The 26404-nt window shown below is 32.4% G+C and overlaps 2 protein-coding genes across 2 annotated transcripts in view; one reads left to right on the top strand and one right to left on the bottom strand.

The window, feature by feature from the left end:
* The first annotated feature begins 182 nt into the window (after positions 1–182).
* On the top strand, positions 183–5904 carry LOTGIDRAFT_212047 (hypothetical protein). Its single transcript, XM_009047117.1, has 11 exons — positions 183–290; positions 678–737; positions 1060–1188; positions 1726–1833; positions 2153–2257; positions 2690–2839; positions 3617–3751; positions 4175–4287; positions 4591–4768; positions 5182–5259; positions 5623–5904. The coding sequence occupies exons 1-11, from the start codon at positions 195–197 to the stop codon at positions 5830–5832; spliced, it is 1362 nt and encodes a 453-aa protein (XP_009045365.1). The 5' UTR covers positions 183–194; the 3' UTR covers positions 5833–5904.
* A 10666-nt stretch (positions 5905–16570) lies between these two features.
* The window catches only part of LOTGIDRAFT_156479 (hypothetical protein), a gene marked incomplete at both ends in the record, with an annotated part of 30447 nt that continues 20613 nt past the window's right edge, over positions 16571–26404 (bottom strand). The window contains 9 exons of the mRNA XM_009047116.1: positions 16571–16823; positions 20675–20725; positions 21585–21712; positions 22345–22434; positions 22749–22817; positions 23245–23325; positions 23600–23650; positions 24987–25070; positions 25596–25673. Of these exons, the coding sequence (XP_009045364.1) occupies positions 16571–16823; positions 20675–20725; positions 21585–21712; positions 22345–22434; positions 22749–22817; positions 23245–23325; positions 23600–23650; positions 24987–25070; positions 25596–25673 (885 nt within the window). The remainder of the gene's footprint in view (positions 16824–20674; positions 20726–21584; positions 21713–22344; positions 22435–22748; positions 22818–23244; positions 23326–23599; positions 23651–24986; positions 25071–25595; positions 25674–26404) is intronic.

Raw genomic sequence — 26404 nt, 5'->3', positions numbered from 1 at the left:
AAATTATACTGATAGACTATCTAGACAAATTAGATTATGATTCTATCAGATGGTCAACATTCCAAAATACAAATTTCATTTTCGCAAAATCGTCACTTATTTGTCCACTTTTGTATTTGAGGATTGTGTCCGATTTGACAATTAGGTATTCACGTCTCGTCCATAACGAGAAAGATTGAGACTAAAAAAGCAACATGTCGGACGGCGGAGATGGAAAGCTTCAAAAAATGGATGTGGACTATAGTTCCACTGTGGATGAGAAGTTACCAAAATGTGAAAAGCTGGCCAAGGTACCTTATTTATATTCCAATTGAATTCTGTCGAGTTTTATTGACCGGGTCAATTATAAAGTCGAAATTAATTGGATATGATCATTCAAATAAGCATTGTCATGTTTTTACAGTTAAACCTGTCTTTACTGGACATCCAGTAATTATTTATATTTAATAAAATTCACGGTCTTCTTTGTGTCTATCCTTTGACTTCTTATGGCCAAATGCTCCTTTTTGTACTTGTGGCTTGATAATGGTCTCCTTTTTTATTGCCTCTCAATCCCATTATATGATTATGAACATCGTTATCTTAGAAAAGCCGAAACCTCTCCACAACTTTAAATGAGTAGAGAATTTCAGATTGTCCTATTAACTTTAATATGAAATTGTGATTTTTCTTTTTAGCAAGGAAAACTATCAGAAGCTTTAGATACCTTATTATCACTTGAAAAACAGGCCAGAACAGTGAGTAGATATTTATATTCAATTCTTCCTTTACAGCAATCTCACATAGGCTACATAGTATTAAATCATAGTATAGTCTAAGTTGAAAGCAATTATGTTCAGAAAAAGTAACTCATTAAGCAGATGTGCACAACCTCTATTATTGTTTTTATTTTAATGATTGCAGGAGCCATGGTGGTTTACTGAGTTAAGACACTTGGTCTCTATCCTGAACATCAAGGGTCAATCCCTGCATGAGTTGAGATGATACCTTCAGAATTTTCAACCAGGTTTAGAATGAAAACTAAATAGAAATTGAAATAACTATGATTCTATGTTTTAGGCATCCGACACCCACTCAACTGGCAGAATCTTAGTTGCAGCCATCAAATTATGTTTCGAGGCGAAGAACTGGGATGCCTTGAATGAGAATATTGTTATATTGACCAAGAAAAGAGGCCAAATCAAACAGGTAGGAGTTGGTTTGTAAGCTTATAGATATGGTCTTTAAGTGTATATTTACCTGATTTGCCTTATCTTCGATCTGTAATAGTAGGTGTGACTTTGGCCAAATTTGCCAATCGTTTTGATTTTGAAATAGTTTTTATCAGGGGGAATTATGCTAATCATGTTTGCCATTCAAGTCTAATCAAAACTCTATTAATATCATGTTTTCATCAGGAAAATTTGATCTAATTAATTTTTGAAAACTTACCTAATGCACGCTGAAGTGGGGGTATCTTTATCTCCTTGTAAACACTCTACAATTTATCTTTGGTTTTTATTTGAGTTCACGAGCAACAAATAAACATTAAGCAAGAAATTTCTTGTTATACAAACTATATTTGGAAGTGACTTACTATTGTTGAAATATTCACTAAAAGAAAATTTGAATAGCTATTCTGATCTCAGGAAAATAATCCGTCCAAAGGATTAGTGAAGGTTTAGAAATTATTCAAGAAGATGACCGTTTTAAAGTATGATTTCAATTTTCTTCTCTTCTCTTTAGGCGGTGACAAAAATGATCCAAGAGGCTTGTACATATGTCGAAAAAACTCCCAATCTAGATGTTAAACTGAAATTAATAGATACTTTACGTACAGTTACAGACGGCAAGGTAGGATTTGAATTTTCTTTTTCCAAACTTATAAGTCAGAAAAATGGCATCTCTACAATGTCAAGCTATTACGGCAGGCTTCGGCTTATATCTCGACTCCAATAGCTGCCTTGCTTGTATCATGGAATGTCTCAATTTGATTGGATTGTATGAGCAGCGAATACAGCCAATCAAAGCCCTCAACAGAAAGACTGTTAACATTAGGGCTAAAAGTTTACAGACTTTTTGTCCAGGCCACAGCTTGGCTGTATTTGCTAACGTACAATTCAAACACTGTTTCATATGTACAAGCCATTGACTATTGTTAATTATGATTTAGATCTATGTTGAAATTGAAAGAGCAAGACTTACAAGGACTCTAGCCAAGATTAGAGAAGATGCAGGAAAGATTGCTGAGGCTGCTAATGTTCTACAGGAACTCCAGGTAAATATCACAAATTCTTCAAGTGTTTATTTTATGATTTGAATTAAATAAGAGAATAGAATACTATATTACATGCTTCCAATGTTTCGCGTTTTGTTTTGCGGATCGTTGGTACTTGGTTTATTTATGTTATACCTCTCCAAGGCTTTATTGTACACAACTTTTACCCCAAAAATAGCGTTCCATTATTTAATGTCATCTCTACGATGTGTTAATTTACACTAGATATGCAAACAAATATTCTTCGTAAGAAAACTTAAGACACATGTGCAAATAATTTCTGAATATTTGCAAGAAAAGGTATAGAATCAAAAGGTACATGTTCAAAAGGCAGATGAGATATTTTGCAAGAAAGAGAACAGAGTCTTTGAGCTTATCAATTTCACAAACTTGCTTCCTAGTTTTTGAAATAATATTTCAACAATAATTTAGGTTGAAACATTTGGTTCAATGGAGAAGAAGGAAAAAGTAGACTTTATTCTCGAGCAGATGAGATTATGTTTGGCCAAGAAAGATTTTATACGTACTCAGATTATTAGTAAGAAGATCAATACCAAATATTTCGAAGACAAAGATAGCACAGTGAGTAGTTATTTTTTGCTTTTGTTCGGTGATTTCTGTTAATTTGTTTTAAAGACAGTTTGATTTGTTGATAGCAGAACAAACTATTCCCTCCGGTGGCATGCCTTCAGACCTGTTGGTTATAAATTAGGGCATACTATGCTAAGGTTGTTGCCTGTTGTGTGAGTGTCTTCTGCTGGGAAATTAGGTGCTGTGCATTTGAATCCTCCACAAAGTGAGAAAATGTCTTATGCCATAATCAATATCAAGCCAAATGTCCTGATTTATGTTGGAAACATTCGCTTATGTACTTGAAACCAATCTGAAGTCCATCTCTAAGTTAGCCTCAATACATATTTTGTATACTAGCTGAGCTCAGTTTCCCCCCTGTCAGTGATGCAAGGACATGGACATGGAAAAAGCATCTAGTCGTTTGGATGAGACAAAAAACCGAGGCCCTTGTGCTACAGGCTGTGCACGTTAAAGATCCCTCAACAATTGGAAATCGAAAAAGAGCAGGTTAATGCGGCTGTCCTGGTAAAATTTTTCCTCATCGCACCCTGCATGGCGTTGCCTGTCTTCATTAGACCACATGGTGCAGAAAAGTAAGATGTAAAATTCCATTCATTTCCTTTCATTTTTGTTCCTATGAGAATTTTGTAACATGTGTTGGCAGCTCTTCTCAGAATTCTCTCGAGAATATTATTTATGAAACAATTCTAATGAAGTCTTGTCTGATGGATCTATGTAGAGTCGTAGTTTGAAACGAAGTATTTTATCTTGACAATATATTTGTAGGATTTGAAATTGAAGTTTTATAAATTAATGATTGAGTTAGATGAACACGAAGGCTCGTATCTGTCTATATCTAAACATTATAGAGCTATTTATGATACTACAGAGGTGAAAGAAAACAAAGATAAACTTAAAGAGGTAAATATATTTAGTATTGTTTTAATAGTTACTTTGCCGTTACAGTTTGTGCCGTAAATGAAATTTAATCCCCATTTGTACAACTGACTTTGAACATACAGGCAACAATTATTGAAAATCTTTGTTAAGTTTTGAACAAGATGTTTGTGAAAAAAGATGACACCTGCGTTCAGTTTTGTGCTTTTTCAGAACGGTTTTCATGAAACATTTGGTGACGCCAAAGGTTGCTTATTGAGGTTGTGAAGCTGTTTTGAAACATTACATGAAGGCAATTTGTTCAAAAACCATTATAATGTTCTGTAACATTTCCGTAACTGGATGCATGGCTGTTTTCTACTGTCAGATATGTCTATCTTTATTAGTCAAATTAAGAGAAGGATGTAAAAATTTCATTTTTAAAGTGTACGTGTATTATTTTTCTAGGCATTAAAATGTGTAGTGTTATATTTGATATTATCACCCTATGATAATGAACAATCAGATTTAATGCATAGAATTAAAGAAGATAAGAATTTAGAAGAAATATCCAAATATAGGTATGTCACATTCCCTTCCGGATCACCATAGCAATTACCAGTTGCGTATTGTTACAAATAATGAAAGTGATCACAACTCAGTTGCAGCCAGACGCAACTGGTGATCGTTTAGGAAAATTTGCAGACAGTCTCTGAGTTAGTGAAAAAACTTTTCAATATTTGATCTATTGAATTGTTTTACAACAACAGAAATAATCCAGCTATTCAGCTTTGATATCATAACTTTTAATTGACAATATTCAACAAAGAGAAAATTGGGTCTTATTTTTCCCCTTTCCTCTAAGTTAGTAACTTCTATTTCAGTGATCTATTAAAATGTTTTACAACACCAGAAATTATCCAATGGAAACAGTTGTGTAGTATTTATGAAAATGATTTAAAACTGGGTTCCACCATGTCTCCTGCTACCCACGTATTTAATCCTAAAACAGAGGGTGGTGTCAAACGCTGGGAAGATCTGAAAATCAGAGTGGTGGAACATGTGAGTATTTTTATTTCGCTATGTGAGCAAAATTGCAAAATTAGGATAGCCTTGAAGGATGACGTCATTCAATACTTGCCTTACCAGCTTAGTCTCTATCCTTATGAAAAAATTTGTCAAGATGTTGAAGTTGATTTGAGTCCTTTCAGTAGTGAATGATCCAGGGTGGCTATCAGATATATTTCATGCCTATTTCACTGATTTTGTCAGCTTGTGAGATTGTGAGCTTATGGCTTGTAATTTGGATAGCTGTATGATAGCTTCATTCTTCTGACATTCTTGATTTCTCGATTTCTATTAGTGTATCTACATGTGAGTTTTCTCTTTGTGATTTTGCCATTATTGATATTTACCTGTCAGTTTCCTTCTGTTCTAAATATAATTGTCAAATGGTTTATTTTTATATATTGTAGAATATAAGAGTGATGTCTAATTATTATACTAGAGTTAGAATGAGTAGAATGGCTGAACTCTTAGATCAAACTGAGGCTGTAAGTAGCTTGCTCTTCTCAATATTACACTCATATAACTGTCTACTCAGATTGAGCTGTGTGTGTCACTTTTTAAAATGGCAAATTAAAGTTACAGTAGATCTACAATTAATGCAAATATCACTGATGTTTGTTTAAATTTATCTGAAGACTCCTTTTACGAAATATTTTTGTACCAATTAAGGGAACAGCTGTCTGTATCACTTTTAAGAATTAAAATCCAGGAGTGAGTTTGTCTGCAATTCTCCCATGTAGATCTCACTGATGTGATGGAATCGGTAATTAAAGATCTGGTTCTTATTTTTCATTTTTTTGTTATTTTCAATGTGGACAGAGATATATTAGATAATTTTCTCAATTTAGGAAACAGAAGAATTTCTGTCTAGTTTAGTAGTTAAGAAGACAGTACAAGCCAAGATAGATAGATTAGAGGGAATAGTACGTTTCTCTCAACACAAAGATCCAAATGAAGTTCTGAATGACTGGGCTCATAATTTGAACCAGTTGATGTTACTGGTAAACAAGACAGATCATCTGATCAACAAGGAAGAGATGGTTCATAGAATATTATAATTTATTCTTCTCATATCATTGTATTGTATTGTTTCTCGAACATTTTCATGTACATAAAATATTTCAATTACGTTTTGTTTACTGAGATATGCAAAGACAGAAAATTCACTTTTAATTTCCAACTGTCAAGGGATTTTTTAGCACGCAGGGTTTTCGTGTCTGTGAAAATTGACTTTTCCCAGGACATTTCCTCTGACCTGCAGTGTCTAAAGAGGGAAATTGCCTGGACAATGGCATTAGCCTGCTTTTTCAACACCATCTGCACAGCCAGTATCACAGTGGCTCGATGTTATTTCATGCGAGACCAAAAGTTAAATGTTACTCACAACTGCGCAAATAACAGTCTGTGGCATTTGGAATCTTAAACCAGACAGATGTCAGTCATTCCCTTATTGGTACCTCCAGTGAGTCAAAAAATAAACATAGGGTTTCAGTGTATTGTCTTCCCTACACAATAGCAGTCTGTGGCATTTAGAATCTCATAGAGACAGATGTCAGTCATTCCCCTATATATACCTCGAGTTCCAGGAGGCTGATGCTGCCGCTAACTGTTTGTGTCAAAGAATAAACATCAGATGATAAAGTGAGTGATTTATTTCCCCATGTTAATTTGTTACCACAATTAATACACAAACACAATTATTACATTTTACACCAATTAAAAACAAAAATATATAATTTAATAATAAAATATATTATAGTATTCAATAATCTTTATATTAGTTATAATATGACGTGGGCGGATGGTTTCAGGATTCGGAATCGTACATATATATATTCATTATAGGGAAACAACGTTAATTCTCTATTTTTACAGCTGTCAGGATTTGTTTTAAGCTTTCAAAAAGTATAAAATTTTCTTACAAGGTGATATTAGTTTGATTTTGTTAATATATTTAACTCTTTTAAATCTAGCTGCCTCTCTTCTGGTAATATAATTACGCGATTTAGGCTAACTGAACGGCTGGTGAAGCTACCATTATAAAGTGATGTCATACTCTTAAAGTTATATTACTTAAAGTTCAGGGTATATGATGGATTATTTCATTTACACTCAGTGTTCAAAGGGTGAAGAATTTCAAAACACACCCAAGTTTTTGTTGGCTCTTTTGGAAAGTATAAAACAATCCCCATCAACTATAATGATATAGAACTAACAATAGAATTCCCTTAATTTAACAAATCAAAATAGTATAGAATCAAAAAAAAAAATCACTTCAAAAATCATTTGCATAATGATTGCAAGGTTTTATATAGGCACAAAGTGTCAAATTTTATATTCACAACAAAGTTATTTTACAATTTCTATCTTTGATGCTAATTTTCAATGTGAAAAAAATTACTCATGCTAAGTTAAATTAAATATCAAAATAAGTTGGACATTTTAAGGCTGAAGCTGGACATCTATGGCAAATTTAGTAGAATCGACAATCCTGACTCATAGTAAATGATATTGATATGTTATACAAAGACTCAAATAAAATATTTGAAGTAAATAAGCAACCTTGTGCACCAAATAAGAGTTCTTAAAAAAACATTGACATTTTGAGCTCAGACTTGAGAAAATTCACATGGTTTTGTGAAGAATGGTCACAAAACAATAAAAAAAAACGAATCATTTGAGCCCATTCTTATTTGGTGCCCAAAGGTCAAATTGCTTAAAATTAAAAGTGAAGCTAAAATATTTTGGCAAGGTTCAAAATTAATGAACACATCTACTGAATAACTTTGAACTTATAAAATTAGCAAATGAAAGGTATGCAGTCACCAGAATGTCTACTGAATTAAACTAAAATCACATACAAAGCAAATTAAAAGATGATAATGAAGATAGAACAATGGTGATAATAATTCATTAGGACATGAATTCTCAAGAGTTTTATTAATATGGAATGTTTTAACAATCAAAATTTTTATTCTTCATCAAATTTAGGTTCGTTATAGAGTTTTCTGTAACCACTAATCATTTTAACACATTTCAATATCAAAACAAATATTATAAAATCAATATTACTGGAGGGGTTTGAGATTTATAATAACAAAATATTAAAATTGAGTTACCAAAATTTCAGAAATAACAATAGTTAGAGAAACAACTGCTTAAAATTGGGATCATGCAAGGCACAATAATCTGACTTATAATCCCTGAAACTGCTAAAGCAACCCTAACTATATTCATGCATTAAAACTCGGATTCTAAATTAAAATTTTTACTCTCTTTAAGGCAGGATGACTAAATCCACTCAAGATTTTCAGGCGGCTGCGGAGGCCAGCAAAAATTTGGAGGCACACTTCAATGAACTGTCAACGACTGCAAACGGTGATTGTCAGGAATTATAAACAGAAAAAATTGGCTAGATATTTTATATCTTAGGGTTCTTACACCTAGGCCACGATAAATACATTGACTGCCTCTCATTGAGATCTTTAATCATTGAGAATCATAGTTTAAAATGGAGTGAATTTAAAATTTATGAGCAAAACATGTAATTATGCTGCTTTTTAACAGAATAACAATAGACATATTCATCAACCATCAACCTTACAATATATATTGCATATGTCTTGTTGAAAGGTGTTTGAGATTTTCCAGGCTGCGTGTGTGTATTGGAGACACTTACCGCTCCAATTTGCATCATTCTGATTTTTCTCTTACATCTGACAGTGAAAGGGGATTATCAAAGGTGTGCTTGACCTAATACGTCCATGGGAAACTTTTAGCTTATATTTAAAATCCAACATGATTATGGTGTTTCTATTCTAATATTCTAAAATTCCAGCTTTATGAAACCTATTGTATCACGAATATTGGTTTTGACATGGTCTTATTAACCTGTATTAAACTAAGCCCGTTTTGTGGACGTGTAAATGAGATTTGTGCTGTTTGAATCACAATCAGATCAGTAGACTGACACATCGTCATAACAAATGATTTGTTTTGATTGGCTGAAATTTTCTACCAATACAGTAGGGCTGATTTTGATTGAACAATATTAATGTATGAATACGTAATTTCTCTCACATGTATTACCACTGCCTCGAGGAAGTATGACGAATAAGGGCGTGGTTTGGACACGATGTATAAAACCATACATGTCTTCAATACACACAGATAACAAGTAAGAAAACCTCTTTTCATAACTCTTTCTAAAATAATGTCCACCAAAGAAAAGAAATGTGCCATATAATGGGGTGAAAGTTGATGAATACGCCTATTGTGGCTGGAATGACCATATAAGGCAAAGTGTAGGACATCTTCAAATAATCCAAAATATTAATAATCTAAACAATAAACAAATTACACAATTCAATATATATATATATATTTATAATATAAGGGATACAGTCGTCTAATCATTCAGTTTTTTTAGCTGATAGAGCCTAATTGACCAAATTGTAAATTGGTACAGATAGTCCGTGAAAAATCAATGCCAAAAGGATGCTCAATGGCCAGCTGGCAGACAGGATCCTCTTAGGTCTTTAGAACAACTTAATTTCACATGGACCCTGTCTACCAGCTGGTCTTCAGCCAAACCAATTGACATTGATCTTTCCTAGATTTCTCATACCCATTTACAGCTGGGTTGACTGGAATAATGAGCAAAGCTGACTTATTGAGTACCAAATCACAGCTAGGTTGACTGGAATAATGAGGAAAGATGACTCAACCAGATTTACTCACTAAAGCCAGCCCTCAAAAGCAAAAGAAAAGTTGTAATGAAAATGTAATGTAATGACTGGATCCCTTTACTGAACACAATCAATATGATAGATAAAATGTAAGTATGTAAATAAATACAGAAGAAAAAGAACAAGAGACAGACTGAAGGCTAATACTTGAAAGAGGATGGAATAGATTTTAAAAGAATTCATAAAAAATATTGAACATTTGCAAAGAAAGTAATAGTGCATTTCCGTGGGGTGGTATGGTATGGGTGACCCGCTGAGTATTCCTTAGCTCCACCCCAACAGTTGTAAATTGTCAAAAATATCAATACAAAATCAAAAATCAAAAACTCTTGTTTTAAGTAAACTTGTTGCTAGTCTAATGAATATAAGATAAAAAGGGTGATTTTGAAAGGCCTAAAGTAATATTGCAATAAAAATAATATCAACTGACTAAACATTGTTCAAATATTGCTGATAAGACAAATCTCTAATAAAGGCAAGTTAATTTGAAGGACATTTTTTATTTTTTTTTAATATCAGACTCTAGTATCAATCTTATTAAAGGGATGATTTGGGTCTGTATGTAAATAGCCTTCAGAAGTAATAAAAATTTACAAAAATCACATAATTCCTTCAAAAAATACTTCAGTGTAGGAACAGATTAGCTTAGCTAAAAAAAATCAGGTTAGTGAGGCTAAAGTACAATTGTTCAAACAGATGGTGAATCTTCTAAAGATGAAAATAATGAAATTAAAATAATATTTACAAAGTTAATTAATTTACAATATGCATAATAATTTACATCTCTTAATTAAAATATATCTTAATGAATTTATTAATTACATCTATTATGATGGAATTCAGTTGATACTTAAAGAGAGGCAGTCGTCTAAATAATTTAGAATACTGCATCCCTTTAAACTGAATTCCGAAAGATATCGGGTGATTACAGGTCATGATAAATCAAATCAAAGGCTTTAAGCTAATCATAACATAACATTACTCAGAACTCTGATTGGTTGATGTTATAACAATGATATTATTTATTGACCAATCAGACTTTTAGCATGAAATCTGATTGGTTGATGATATTACAGGGAGAATATTGACCAATCAGATTTCTAGCGTATTGAATTGACAGAAATATAGTTACTTTAAGATAATTGTAAACCTTCAAAATGAACACTGATTGATTGATGTGATGTACATACATGAACACAATAAAAATGAAAGAAGGTTAGAACTAGAATGTATATTTATTAAAACTATTCTAGACCTATATTGTGTTGATTATTACTTTAACTACCTGTTCCTTCAAATAATATGGAGTACTTGTTGTTGTGTCCATTTCATCATTTTAATCCAAAGATTATTTTTAGTTTTTAAGTTAAAATTGTTATAGGAAGACCAAGTTTAAAATACTGTCTAACAACAAACACATTTATAGAAGCTCCTATTCAAAATAACTGATCGCAATCAGCCAACTTCTGACGTAAGCTCACATAATTCTGCATTCGACATTTTTGCAAGAAAACGTGAAAGTTTGTGAATAGGAAATTAACCATGGCATGTTTTATAATTTACAAATTGGAATGTTTGATAATTATTAACATATACAAGTAGTTAAGTAGGTCACAGATGATTATGCACATGCAGGGACAAATCAAAACATAAACAGGACAGTCCACTTTATTTTGAGGTAGTGTAAGTAGTAATGAACACAATATAAGTCTACAGTAAACATTACTACTTATTCTACCCCCATAAAAAATAGACTGCTCTTGTTTATGTATAAAAATGTTTCTCTGGATGTGCACTAATGTCTTTGACCTACTTTTCAATCCATTTTGCACATGCATTTTAATTAATAAATGAGTCTATAATATTGCACGATCTTACACCATTACTGTATACAATATAATATTCACATATCACCTTTACCCTTTTAGAAAAATTTGAACAAATTCTGATCATTGTTTTTTAGAATTCTTAAATTTCTTATTTTTAACTTTTGTTTGAAAAGTCTTTTTGATTTCTAGGCAAATCTTTTAAAATTCTTTCATATAAACATGGTGAATATTATAAGATAATATCAAAGTGATAAAGATACTGGAATGATTTTCTCCCAAATAAAACATAAAAATTGGTTAATTTAAATTCGAATTTTTTTAAATCTTTTTTTAATTTGGCTGGCAAATCAAAAAGTCACATTAGTAAAGATAATATGATATAATACATCAGTTTCATTAATCAGTAAATTATGATGATTATAAGAGATGATTCGTAGGATTTCCGATTGGTTGAATTAATAACGAGTAGGAATTCCCCCTCCGTGTCTATGACCATGGTCTGCTGAAAGAAAACAAAACAATTCTTACAATATACAATCATATTTCACCTCACTGGTAAGTCTCGATTAATTTCTAAAATTGATACTTAATTTTTCAATAACTGGACACAAGAATATGGATAATAACAGAAGACGTTTCGTTGATGGTTCTCTTGTCTTTATTGAGCTTTGGTTATCCTGAGAGTTAGACGTCACATGATAAGCTGTCGTGTACTCTGGTTATACTCAAGTTAACTCAAGTACACCTACAGAACATTCATGCATTTTGAATTCAAGCTATATACACTCTCAGTAAGTCGATGGACCGTTGGTATCAAGCCCCATGAAAGACTAGGAACATTGTGTAAGCATTGGATATTATTTATTGAAGTAATTGTTATCCATATAATGCCATCCAGTTTAACAACTAAATAACACTTCAAATAGAAACATTTCTTTATGATTTTACTTCAATTTAACCAATCATTTCCTTCATTTTTGAGCAAAAATTTGTAAAAAACATTATTTAAAAATATAGAATTAATAATGAATGAATGAATACAGGAAATATGATAAAATATGGATGATGAAAATACGAAGATAAAAATATAAAATGTGAAGATGGTTGTTAGGGCGTGTGAAAATGGTTGTTAGGGCGTGTGAAGATGGTTGTTAGGGCGTGTGCTGATGAAACTACAATAATTAATGTAATTAGATAAAATTGTTTATACTATAAAAATACAACTCTAGATTTTGTTTCATTTCTTTTCTGTGGGGTACTTCAAATATTCTAGATCTGATAACAGTCTTCTCAATAAGAACGATCAGAGAAGCCATAATTTGTTTAAAATTGAACGCATGCATGGCTTGATGTTAGCTTTTATCATCCAGTCAAACTTAGTCTGCGCACAGCAATGAAAAAAGGAGAAGTCTGGGTATCGGAAACTAATTTGATTAGTTGAATCGATGAGTATCATTGATGAAAAGAGATTTAGAATCAGTGAAGTGACCCAAAGAAAATAATGAAACAAAATATCTAGAGCAATAATTTAGCTAGAAGGTATTAAGACATAATCAAAGGTGAAATCTACAGATCAGAAAAATGCATCTTGAAAAAGGCAGACAGAAACACTATGCAAGAATTATATAGATGCTTAGACGTCTGGTTAGACTAAAGTGTTTTAACTACAATACACACTCTCACGCTGTATGTTTGTGTGTGTGTGTCTTTTCAACTAAAATCATACTAATGACTAACTAATTTTCACATAATCAATAGACTTATCTATTGTTCTGTTACCTAGGCCAGTGCTTTTATTCAGACTGGTCTCAATACACCCTAACACTCAAAATTATTTTAGAAATTTTTCAGGACTGGTTTCAATGATCATACAACATTTTTGAGTGTGTTCGTTTCTTTTTAACTTGCTAAAACTTTGTTTCCAAATGATCAATCATCTATTGCTCTGTAAACTTGGCCAGTGCTTTCATTGAATCTCGTTTCAATACAGCCCTATACTAAAAATTCAGAGATTTATTCAATTGCACTTAGCAAATCCATTGACAGCTTATTTGGAATATTATTATTATTATTATTATTAAGTTCATCTATCAGATTTGGAATTGAATTTAATGTTCTGTTCTTAACTTCAACAAGAATTACGAAAAAAAAATTTGTTCAGATTTCTTTTCTCGACAACGGCTTTTAATCACTTCTTTATGATTATTATCATTTTTTTTTTTGCAAATACTCTTATTTTAAAAAAACTTCTGTTACCATGGTTTCATTAAAACTTACCAATCCTGTTTAGCTGTCTTAAAAAAAAAAGTAAAAATTTTCAAAATATCTAAAATATTCCTATGTTTGACATCAAATTGAAGTCACAATTAAAGAAAAAAACCTCATCTAATGAAAGATAAACAAAATTTTTAAAAAATCGAGAAGATTAAGTTTAGAAAATATTCTGAAAGAGGCTCTAAGCAAAAAATCTTTTAAGGGATTGTAAAAAGGTTTTCTAAATTTCTTATTTGTATCTGGCATCAGTTTGGACCATTCCAATGTTTAATCAGACGTCTGTGGTTCCTACAATTCCATTAACACTAAGTGTTTGATGGCTTTATCACATCAGGACCTTCGCAATTAGTGATGTCATTTAATACTTCGTTTCAGTGGAATTGCAGAAATCACAGACATCTGATTGAAAATCGGAATGAACCAAATTGATGCTATAAGTGTCTCTGATACACGTATAAATTTAGAAATCCTCTTTTCAATCCCTTTAATTGGTTTGTGAACTCTTCTAAATATGATGAACTGATTAAAATGTTCTACTAGAATTCTTTTTTAAAAAAGGCTACCTTAATCTTCAGGAATTAATAATGAGGTTTCCTCTCTAAAATGACATTCAATAAAGAAATTAAAATAATATTGAGGTACTAGACGAGGTACGAGGTACGATATGTGGTGCTGTGAACAGTGTAGGATTATGGATACAGCAGAAACAAGGAGAAGTGAATACGAGAGGAACTAGTATGGATCTGGACACAGCGATTCACTTCTACTATTTCTACTGTATTGATAATTCCACACCAGACGCCGTACCTAGTCTATTCATGGCTTCAGCCTACAAACATTTCATACTAGCTTACTTACACAGATATTAGATTTTTTTTTATTTCCTGACTACTAGCCATTAGGTAAGAAAAATCAATGGTTTTTGAGTCAAAAATTTTGACTGTATCTGAATAAACTTGACACCTGACAGAGGCTTTTTGATGTCCAAACATTTGAACTGCCTTGTCAGACATGTCTGGTAAATAGAACCATTAGTCTTATTAGCTAGTATATAACAACATGCAGTGGGTAAGTAAATATAAAGCATTGTATAGCAAGCATTAGTTAAAATCATTAGAACTTGACAGTCCAAATCATCTCCCTTTTTGTGGATTATTTAGAGACTCAATCTAACATATTGCCTGTTTTCTGTTTTCAAACATATTTAAGCCTGTTTTCAACTTTCCATGTCGAATGATCCAAATCAAGTTTTGGGGAAATCAATACAAAATTATCAAAAAAAGGAAAAACATAATATATTTCATTTTCTTACAATAAATCATGACTTGAAGACAATTTCATTGATTTTATGAAACAGAAACTTCATCATAATATGTTAATTACACAAAAAACAAAGAATATTTGAACTGTCAATGTCAGTATTAATAAGTAATTAACTTGATGTGACCATATTCCTTGTTATTTGAACCGCGTTCTCCAAGCTTTGTATGCCTTTATTATCTTCACAATGTCAAGCTATTACGAATTGTGTCTTATACCTTGACATCATTAGGCATTTTTCTTGTATCATGGAATATAGCAATGTTATTGGATTGTACGTTATCGGATACAGCCAATCAGAGCCCTCGACACACAGGCTGTAAACATTATGGGTGATTGTTCACAGACTTTCTGTTGAGGACATTGATTGGCTGTATTAGTTAGCATACAATCCAATCAACTCGCTGCATTTACAAATTTCTCTGATTCAAGAAAAGTGGTAATTGCAGTCAAGGTATTAGACATAGTTCGTAATAGTTTGACATTGTGAAGAGGGTCTTAATCATTCGAACCTATTTGTATTTGCAATCGTTATCAAAATATGGTCATGTTTTTTGGAACAACGTGAACCATATTTTTGTTTAATCTTCTTACTGGGTTTCAGATTCAGCTAATCTCAATAATCTCTGGTATTCTCTATTGGAAACATTCAAGTCATTCCACCAATGAACAAAGCCCATATAACTACAATGTATATAATAAATATCTACACGTTCAGCCGATAATCTGGCTTCAAAACAGTTTCATATTTCAATGAAAGCAACCTCATTAAAATTAGACCAAACTTTCGTTCTGTTTTTTTTATTAGCTTTTGTTTTAATATAGCCACTTCAATTAGGGTCTAAAGATGGCTCTCTTGAATGTTTGTCTGTTTGATGACACCAACAGTCAATCAAATTCCTGCCTTCTCTAACGCTGGGATTTTGTGACGAACAAAAGGTGTATTTTGAGAAGCCTTAGACACTGAATACACATTTTGTTCGTATCAAAAAATACAAGCTTTGGAGAGAGCAGTGATGTGATTGGTTGGCGGTATCATCAAACAGATGAATATTCAAGAAGGCTTAGACTCTAACCGAAGTGGCTATATTAAAATTAAAAGCTTATTAAGAATGGAACGAATGTTTAATTTTAATTGGGCTGCAATTTACGAAACTTTTAATGAAAGCCAGATATACCTCGTCCTTCCTTTTTACAAAATGAAAGCCAGATATACCTCGTCCTTCCTTTTTACAAAATGAAAGCCAGATATACCTCGTCCTTCCTTTTTACAAAATGAAAGCCAGATATACCTCGTCCTTCCTTTTTACAAAATGAAAGCCAGATATACCTCGTCCTTCCTTTTTACAAAATGAAAGCCAGATATACCTCGTCCTTCCTTTTTACAAAATGAAAGCCAGATATACCTCGTCCTTCCTTTTTACAAAATGAAAGCCAGATATACCTCGTCCTTCCTTTTTACAAAATGAAAGCCAGATATACCTCGTCCTTCCTTTTTACAAAATGAAAGCCAGATATACCTCGTCCTTCCTTTTTACAAAATGAAAGCCAGATGTGTTAAAAATGAGAGAATATGGTCACATGAAGTTAGTTAACTACTGAGATGTTACTTACAGCTGTATGGGTTAGAATTTTTGAGGACTATAAGCCGGCAGTGGGGTTTCGTTAGGGGGTGGATAGTAATAATAAGGGACCCCATCACCTATACTAGTGTCATTCGCCTCCAAACGGGGCGCTGGTCTACCTCTATAGCCGTCATTGTAGCCGGGAGGGCCTTCAGCATGCGTTGGATATCCATTAGATTTTCCCCTATAGCCATCGTCACGGTAACCAGTATTATGAGCTCCATAACCGTTACCATGCTGCGGACCTGTACTGCTTTAAAGCAAATATGAAAGCCATATTAATATTATTTCAGACAATATTGGATTAGTCTAGGGTGTAGATTGGTTGGGATTTTCCCTGTTTTTTTATGAAGCCAAATTTGAAGAGGGGTGGTTATTGTCCAATTTTTTTTTCAAACACTAAACACCTCCTAGCCCAAATTTTAGTAATGCAACAATTCAAGTTTGAACTAGTTTTGTACCTTCCCCCCTGATTTCAAGCTTACAAACTTATAACACCTCTAATATGGTCCAAACCCACCAAATCCCCATACTACACCCCCTTGACTTCAAATATGAATATTGTAAGATCCCCCTTCAAAACTTGAGTCTTTGGAACAACCCCCCAAACCCCTCTCCCCAAATCCTGAGTCTGCCCCCTTGTAAATCAGTGTGGAACGAGTTAGTTTTATAAACCCAATGTAGCAATCTAATTCAACAGGGAAAAAAACATTAGTGAGTGAAAATCAACAAGGGAATATCCAAATTTACCATGATGCAAGACATGTATCAGCTGTTAAAAGGATTGTAGAGCGATTTTCTTAACCTTTTTAGTGTATCAGGGACACTGTTAGCATCAATTTGCACCCTTCCAAATTTTAGTCTGTGGTTCTCATGATTCCACAAAGCTAAGTGTCTGATGATGTTGCAATAGTCCTAGCAGTTTTTTCGATAGTGATGTCATAAAATGTTACTTTTAGTAGAATTGTAGGAACCACAGACATCTGATTGAAAATTGGAATGAGGCAATCAGAAGCCTCAAATGACCCGATACACATAAAAAGTTAAAGAAACCTGTTTAAATAGTGATTATCATAATGCAAGGGGTCAACCATCGTGATCATTAAAGGATGTGTGAATCATTCAACACCTAGCCCTCGATACAGTATCAGGATTTTTCTGTCAATGTAGATCTTGTCTTTAATAAAGCAACATTTGCCTTAGACACAGTAAAGTTACTTCCAACCACTTAACTGATTGGTTAAGGCTTTAGCTGTATCAAGGGCTGGACAATGACTGACTCATACCGCCTTACTGAATCAAGATGGAGGCCTTATGAAAACAGAAAATGAAAATATTAGACAATTAAAAACAGTTTGTAACCAATTATTTCATTTTTATATAAAATATTCAGAAAATTCTCACCAGAAACATTTTTTTTTATAAATCTCTTCATTATTAGGTATATATGAGTTCAATTTTTGTGCATTTTTCCTGTTCGGTCAATTAACAAAATTTGAGAGCCATATCATTCGTTGGAAATCAATTTTTGCGGATTTTATGGGTGGATCAATCCACAAATTACCAGAAAATATATGTTAAGCAAGGTGAAATAAATATACACCATAAACAGTTAACAGCTATGCATACTAGCAATATTTTAATCTTCCTTCTTTTTATCAAAGGATAAGATTGTGTTGGACTCTTGTATCTTTGAAAGTAGTGAAGAGAATTATAGAACGTTTCTGACAACAACCCCCTGACAATTCAAAAAGACAGATATACAATGACAGAAAAATAATTATAAATCAAAATTAGATATCTACTCTAATCTACTAAGATCCAGAAAGGGTCCAGAAAGTTTTAGAAATGAAGTTATAAAGGTCTAGAGATTATAAAGGTCTAGAAACTAAATTCTAAAGGTCTAGAGATTATATTATACAGGTCTAGAAACTAAATTCTAAAGGTCTAGAGATTATATTATACAGGTCTAGAAACTAAATTCTAAAGGTCTAGAGATTATATCATACAGGTCTAGAAAGTAAATTCTAAAGGTTTAGAAATGAAGTTATAATGGTCTAGAGATTTTAAAGGTCTAGAAACTAGATTATAAAGGTCTAGAGATGAAATTATAAAGGTCTAGAAATGTCTAGATATTCCCTTATAAAGGTTTACAAATCCAGTTGTTAAGGTTTAGAAATGAATCTATAAAGGTCTAGAAAGGCTTAGAAATGGTCTAGAATGAAATTCTACAGAGACAAGATTTAACTGAGAAAAACTACTCAAAGTTTAACGGATAAGTTTAATAGGCAAAGGCCCCCGAATAGAACCCTCCCTTCCTAAGCACTCCCACCACCCCTCAAATTCCCATCATAAATTGAAGTAATGGAGCCTAGAGTCTAGAGATAACTGACAAAACCTCTTAGAGTTTAATCGTTTAGAATCATAAACATAAGGAGAGCCCTAAACCCCTAACTGCCTCTCTTACCCACCCCTTATGATGTAATAACTGGAAATAACCAAGCAAAGAGTCGAGAGACAACCTCTAAGTTAAAGAGTTGAGAATCATAGACATAGGTATCTGGGGCAAAATATGATAATCGAAAGTAGGATTAAACCCTCCCTCCGTGGCCTTACCCATTATGCCCCTTAGAATTGACAGTACACAGTTTTAACTAATGAGATAGGGGATGAACAGAACCAGATATCATGCATAGAATAACCCAACAGAATTATCAACCTAATACAATACATGTAGTGAACGGTAACCATCAAGGTCAAGAATAGTGTGTCAGGCTTTAAAAGTAGGTCAAAGACAGGTATGCACATCCAGGCAGTTTCTTATCATAAATAAGGCCAGTCCATTGTTTCTGGGTAGAATATAAGAGAAGTCCATTAACTTTGGGATTGAATAATTAGTGTTTAAAACTGAACAAGTCAGATCTATATTGTGCCCATTGTCATTTAATCAACCAAAAAAAAAACTTAAAGCGTTTACGACTGAAAACGACCTAGATGTGCATGTATGACTTTGATCAATCATACTTGTAACCCCTTGGATTATTAATGAACTCTTCTACACAATCATTATTATACAGTGTTATGCATGTTCAAAAGAGTTCAATAACAAAATAAAGGGGGTTTAGGTGCCTGACAAACTATTTCCAGCCTTGAAAAACAATTACTGATACAACAGTAAGAATGAATGAGAAATCAGGGATGATTTAGACCACAGTTTGATACCCATATGGCCAGTTGTCTGAAATATCATAACCTTCAATGATCATAATTTTCACAAATTTGATCGGTCAATATAATAATTATGCGAGTATTAGCCAATCAAATTTCCTTAAATCTAACTGAGTCTTACGAAACCTGATTGGTTAATGATATCAGCTAATCGGATTTTTAAAACTTAAATGAAATTTCAAGGAATCTGATTGGTTAATAATAATGATAGCATTTATATATCCACCAATCAAGTTCTATATTTTGAAGAATATCGTAAAGTTATGATTCTTCTGACAACAGGTCCATATCCATTTCTTTATACTATGCACAGGTCAATGATATGTCCTTGATAACCCCCACTAATATACTAATAAGGAAATATGTCTTATTTAGGGACAAAGTTCAATGAAATTGCCCACAACGGCAAGGAGTAGAACCCATAACGGCAATGAATCATGACTAAAGATATTGTGCACATCCTGAGACAATGCACAACAAAAATATGAACAGTGTATATTCTTTCGATGCAGATCTCAAATAGGTCTAATATAAACTTTACAAAGCAGATCTTTATTTTACTCATTGCTATTTAAACAAGATGGCTTGATGTGTATATATGTTTTGATTGGACCCCTGCCCTTCATTCAGTTCTATTCTTTTATAAACAGTTTTCAAAACAATGGTTTCTCTTGGTTTCAGTCATCTCATGATATGAAACAATTTGTTGGGTAGAAAAATACGAATGGCTTTGATAATTTGAAAACATGGCCGACAAGTACCAATATCTTTGATGGACTAAGTTTAAATTTCGTGTGTTATAGTATAAAGAAATGGATGTAATTAACCCTGAAGACAACACGACAACACGATAGTTAGTAAAAGTCTGATCATTACCTGGTGAGGGGAATCGTGTCTGGATTAGGACCAGCATACATTGAAAAATTTCTGTAAAGAAAGTTACGCCACCAATAAATTTTAAAATAGGGAACTGTCCAGATATGCCACTGATACATTTTAATAAAGGGACTTGTAAAGATACGCCCTTCAGTATGCAATTGGTAAATAATAATAATCCGTACAAGCAAAAAGATTCCGTTAATCAAAATCTCGTCCAAAATATTTCAAAATCAAGAGTAAAAAAACAAGAACTTTTCATAAATTGTTTGAATATAAAACCAGTATAAAATTTTCAACAAAGCTAATTTCGATAACTATATTTTTTTACACCTTATTCCAAGTTCTCACAAAATCATTCGAAAACTTAAAAATGTAGTAATTTCATTATTTGGGAACAAGGGCAATAACTCTGTTTCTAAGTATCAGAAAGCGCTCAAATTCTAATTACATTTTCATTTTAAGAATATAAATATAGTTTCATCAAAATAAGTAGATTTTACAGGAAGTGTGTCGGACCTACAGACAAACGAGAGGCTGATAGACCCATTGGTGCTGACAATATACGTTGTCATAGAGAGATGTGGGTGTTAAAAATTTTAACATTCGGACAAAAGGTAGTAGGTTATTAACCCAAAAAAACCCCTTATCTAGTAAAATGGAAGAAAATTTAAAGAAAATCCTAATATAAATCCCAGTTTATAGAAAAAAAATTAACTAATTAAAATACAACATTTAAACCAAATTTTCAAAGAGAAAACACCAAATTGTGAAAGAAAAAATATTTTGCTCAAGTTAAGAGGCTGAAAAATCATTCTACACTCTAGAAGCATCAAAATGTTATTGTGCAAATCAAAAGCCAATACCAAATCTTAAAAAAAAATCAAAAGGTCAAAATCCCAAAACTTACGGATCATCGAAGCCCTTCTCTTCTACGTATTCTTCTTCCCTATGGTACAACGTACTCAATTTAACGGCAAATATTATACTTGGGATGAAGAAAAATAAACACCAACCCATACTGAACCAAAAACCATTCTATAAGATATAAAGATAATTTGTTATTCATTATCCATGCTTATAAGGAGCAGTTCATGTTATTTATGGGTAGAGTAAGTAATCTGATGTTACTACCTATACTACCTCAAAACAAAGTGGATTGCTCTGGTTTATATTTTGAAATTCAGTAATTTTAAAACGAGAATGACTGTAGAAACATCAAGAGATGTAGCATCAAAACTTACTTCAATGATTAATTCTTTTTCATAAAGCTGTATCAAGACACTACAGTTTACAATTCAATCCAAGAAGATATCATCAATATAACAGCATGATCAAAATTACAGTCAACATATTGTCAGTGAACCCCAAGTCTGATTTTAATTATAAAAAGTGATAAGGGTAGGAATTATGTTGTTTCAGCTGTACATCTTGATTCACATTATCACATAAGAGCTTATTCCATAATATTGTCTAGTGTTTGTGATAAATGTTGTTCCAATCTTACATGTTTTCTATACATTCTTTACAAACTTAATTTGAAAAACGATGGGAACTGGTCTCTAAGTGAAGACAGGATAACAAGTACAAATACTTTTCAAACTTCAGTAGTGACACGGTGTAACAGTTAAAAATATTTTATTATTGACCCGACATAATCAATTTCTTACCATTGGATATAAGACGACAACACAAAATGCGTCAGTCATTAAATAAATAGAGTCGTAAACAGGACGGCATTTACCAGCGTCTTTCTTGATCTGAAAAAAAAAAAACGTAAGTGAATAGCAACGTGAAGCAACGATTTACCCAAATTTGAAACTGGACATTATCTGTACCCATTTCCAGTTGGGTCCACAAGAAAAAACATCTTGAGCACGATCAAACTACCTCTTAGAATGAACATAAAATTTAAATGTTCAAACCAGACCTATATAAGAGTATATATTCATCAGTCGGACTTACTAGGTGTCATAATTATACAAACAGAATCCTATATAGGACAATAAATTAATAAAACTAGGTAATTATTGAAAAATACTTAAAATTCTAAAATCATATTAAATATTCTTACCATGGTTTTAATATCTGTTGTTTTGTTGCCTAAAGTATTTTTGATGTTGTTGACCACTTCACTCAGCATCTACAAAATAAAAAATGTCTTTCAAAATTTAACATTTTTGTGGTCATTGATAATCATCCATCATCAAAATTCAAACTAAATAATTTCGGCCAAATATATATTAACAGGACAGCTGCGTCATTTTTTTTTACCAATCATACTTCAGTCTCAGAAACAGGAATTTTTTAGTTTTAACTAAGCCTGGCCAATCATTAATAGTGTTCACATCTCATCGTCGAAATTTGAGTTTTCAAATCTAAGTGTGTCCAGATTTATTATCTGCCTTTGAATGCTAAAATGACAACTGGTCATTTTAAGATACTCTGTGATATATAGAAATAGCTAGTAACCCCACCACTTAAACAGAACACCCAACCCCTACCCATCTCCTGTTTCCTGTCCCTGGATTCTCTTTGCCCCTCATGAAAACATGCCATTAAATACTCACAGTGTTGACTTCTGTTACACCCTCAGAATTAAATTTCTTCTCTGCTGATTCTAAACCTTTGACAAGAGCTTCAGTTTCTGGCTGCAAATGAAATAAAATGTAATCATGTCACCATAAACAACTCTTGTTTTATCAAAATGTCACCACAGTGACACTTTACCTTTGTTTGTTTGTGTTATGAGCCTCATTCTGGATTCAATATGGCCGCCCCGTGAATGTGAGAAGAGTCAACTCAGACTAGATTCCATGAATTGTTGCTCACTAATAAAAGATTCTGCATGTAACTTCTCAGGATCACAGCCACTTTAATATTATAAAACTTGCCAACTGGCAAAAGAAAAGGCCAAGTTCTTACCTTGACGTTTGAATTCTCCTTCAAATGTGTTAAATTACCCTTCAAGTTGGTCTGAAAAACATGAAAAAGAGTTTTATATTCTACTATTCTGTATCTTATTGGTCTAAGGAAATGAAATGAAGTTTTATATCCTAATCTTCTGTACCTTCTTTGACTAATGAAATGAAATGAAGTTTTATATCCTACTGTTCTGTACCTTATTGGACTAAGGAAATGAAATGGAGTTTTATATCCTACTGTTCTGAACCTTATTCGACTAATGAAATGAAATGAAGTTTTATATCCTACTGTTTTGTACCTTATTGGGCTAATGATATGAAATGAAGTTTTATATCCTACTGTTCTGTACCTTATTGGACTAAGGAAATGAAATGAAGTTTTATATCCTACTGTTCTGAACCTTATTAGACTAATGAAATGAAATGAAGTTTTATATCCTACTCTTCTGTACCTTCTTGGGCTAATGAAATGAAATAGAGTTTTATATCCTACTGTTCTGTACCTTATTTGACTAATGAAATGAAATGAAGTTTTAAATCCTACTGTTCTGTATCTTATTGGACTAATGAAATGAAATAGAGTTTTATATCCTACTGTTCTGTACCTTATTTGACTAATGAAATGAAATGAAGTTTTAAATCCTACGGTTCTGTACCTTATTGGGCTAATGAAATGAAATGAAGTTTTATATCCTACGGTTCTGTACCTTATTTGACTAATGAAATGAAATGAAGTTTTATATCCTACTGTTCTGTACCTTATTGGACTAATGAAATGAAATAGAGTTTTATATCCTACTGTTCTGAACCTTATTTGACTAATGAAATAAAATGAAGTTTTATATCCTACGGTTCTGTACCTTATTGGACTAATGAAATGAAATGAAGTTTTATATACTACTGTTCTGTACCTTATTGGACTAATGAAATGAAATGAAGTTTTATATACTACTGTTCTGTATCTTATTGTACTAACGAAATGAAATGAAGTTTTATATCCTACTGTTCTGAACCTTATTGGGCTAATGAAATGAAATGAAGTTTTATATCCTACTGTTCTGAACCTTATTAGACTAATGAAATGAAATGAAGTTTTATATCCTACTGTTCCCTACCTTATTAGACTAATGAAATGAAATGAAGTTTTATATCCTACTGTTCCCTACCTTATTGGACTAATGAAATGAAATAGAGTTAACAGTATACTATAACAAAAAAATTTGTGATCTAGAATTATTGTGAGTTGACTTGTGGAGAATTATTATGTATTTAAAATAATACAAGCTCAAGAAGCAATATATCCTAGTGAAATACTTGTCACTTTCCATCAAGTGGGTCTATTATGATCTGGATTCAAATTCCAAAATGTATAATTACACATAACCTACCACATCCTTTTTCATGGGAGTAACAAGTTCCTTGTCCATTCTACGTAACTTAGCAGCAAATTCTTCTAACTGTTGTTTAAATTGCTGCAACGAAGAATAATCCAAATAAAATTAAATTTCTTTGTCCCGTATTTTCAATCCTTTTGCTCAACAACAGATTTTGCCAGAACAGCGGCATTAGCCTGAGTTAACTAATTTCAGAATGCTATGCCGTCTATTCCACATCCCTTTCAGATCTTACATTTCATAGTCAATTATGGCAATCATCAGGAAACCATAAAATGTATGAAAGGCAAAACTTCCTGTCAATATCAGTATATATATATAATAATGACCTTCTCCCAAATCGAAATTAAGATCAGATATGAAAAAAAAATGTCTGGTTGCCATCAAAATAAATAAACAGCCCTGGTTCACATAGCTTATAATGTTTATTTGGTACCGCTTGTCAACTCGGCATCCATTTCAGAGAGTCCACATAGCTTATAATGTTCATTTGGTACCGCTTGTCAACTCGGCATCCATTTCAGAGAGTCCACATAGCTTATAATGTTCATTTGGTATGAAACAAACACTGTGATAAAAATATAAAAAACATGATTTGCTTACACCAGTCTCACTAGCTGCTTTATTTTCTAACTTTTTTGCTAATTCTATTAGATCTATGGCTGTTAAATTTTTATTGATCTACAAGAAAAACACAGAAAAAGTTAAAAATTTCAACAATGTGAGACATTTGGATATTAGGTAGATTGTCGTTTTAGCAATAAGTAAGTAATGCCATTTGGCGTCTGCAAGGCAAATAATATAAACATGGGAATAAACAAGGCCTGGAGCAGTGTAGGATAGAGTAGAAAATAGAAGTGAATCAAATTTGGACCCACACTTTGTGTATTTGCTTCTTCCAGTTTCTCCTGTATCAATAATTCTGATTGCAATGTACCTTAACTATTCTCATCCTAACTGATTGATTAGCGAGTTTTTGGCATAGCTTGTGCGTTGTGTTGGCTGTCAAACCTCCCCCTCCTTTTTGAACCTAATCTCTGTATGTGACTTAGTGCCCCATTTACCAAAACTTAAAAAGATTCTCTTCATTTGATTGGACGATTACTTAATTTTATTCTAAATTTATTTTTATAAACCAATCAGAGTACTGTATTTCTTAAAATCTATTTTTAAACTACCTAAAAAATAACATGGACGGATGAAGTTTATATATTTTGAACCTCGCCCGCACAAGCATATTTAATTGAAAGGTATTGTAAAGAGGTTTTTTGTGCATCTGGAACACTGATAGTTCCTGCAATTCCACAAAAAATATGTGTCACCAATGGCAAAATATGCTTTATCACATAAAGCCCTTCGCGATTAGTGACATCATCAAACACCTAGTTTTAAGCGGAATTGCAGGAACCACA

The sequence above is a fragment of the Lottia gigantea genome, assembly GCF_000327385.1.
Source record: "Lottia gigantea unplaced genomic scaffold LOTGIsca_11, whole genome shotgun sequence".
In the NCBI taxonomy this organism is placed as follows: domain Eukaryota; kingdom Metazoa; phylum Mollusca; class Gastropoda; family Lottiidae; genus Lottia; species Lottia gigantea.
The sequence above is the reverse complement of the archived record's forward strand: the minus strand, read 5'-3'. Positions and strand labels throughout refer to the sequence as shown.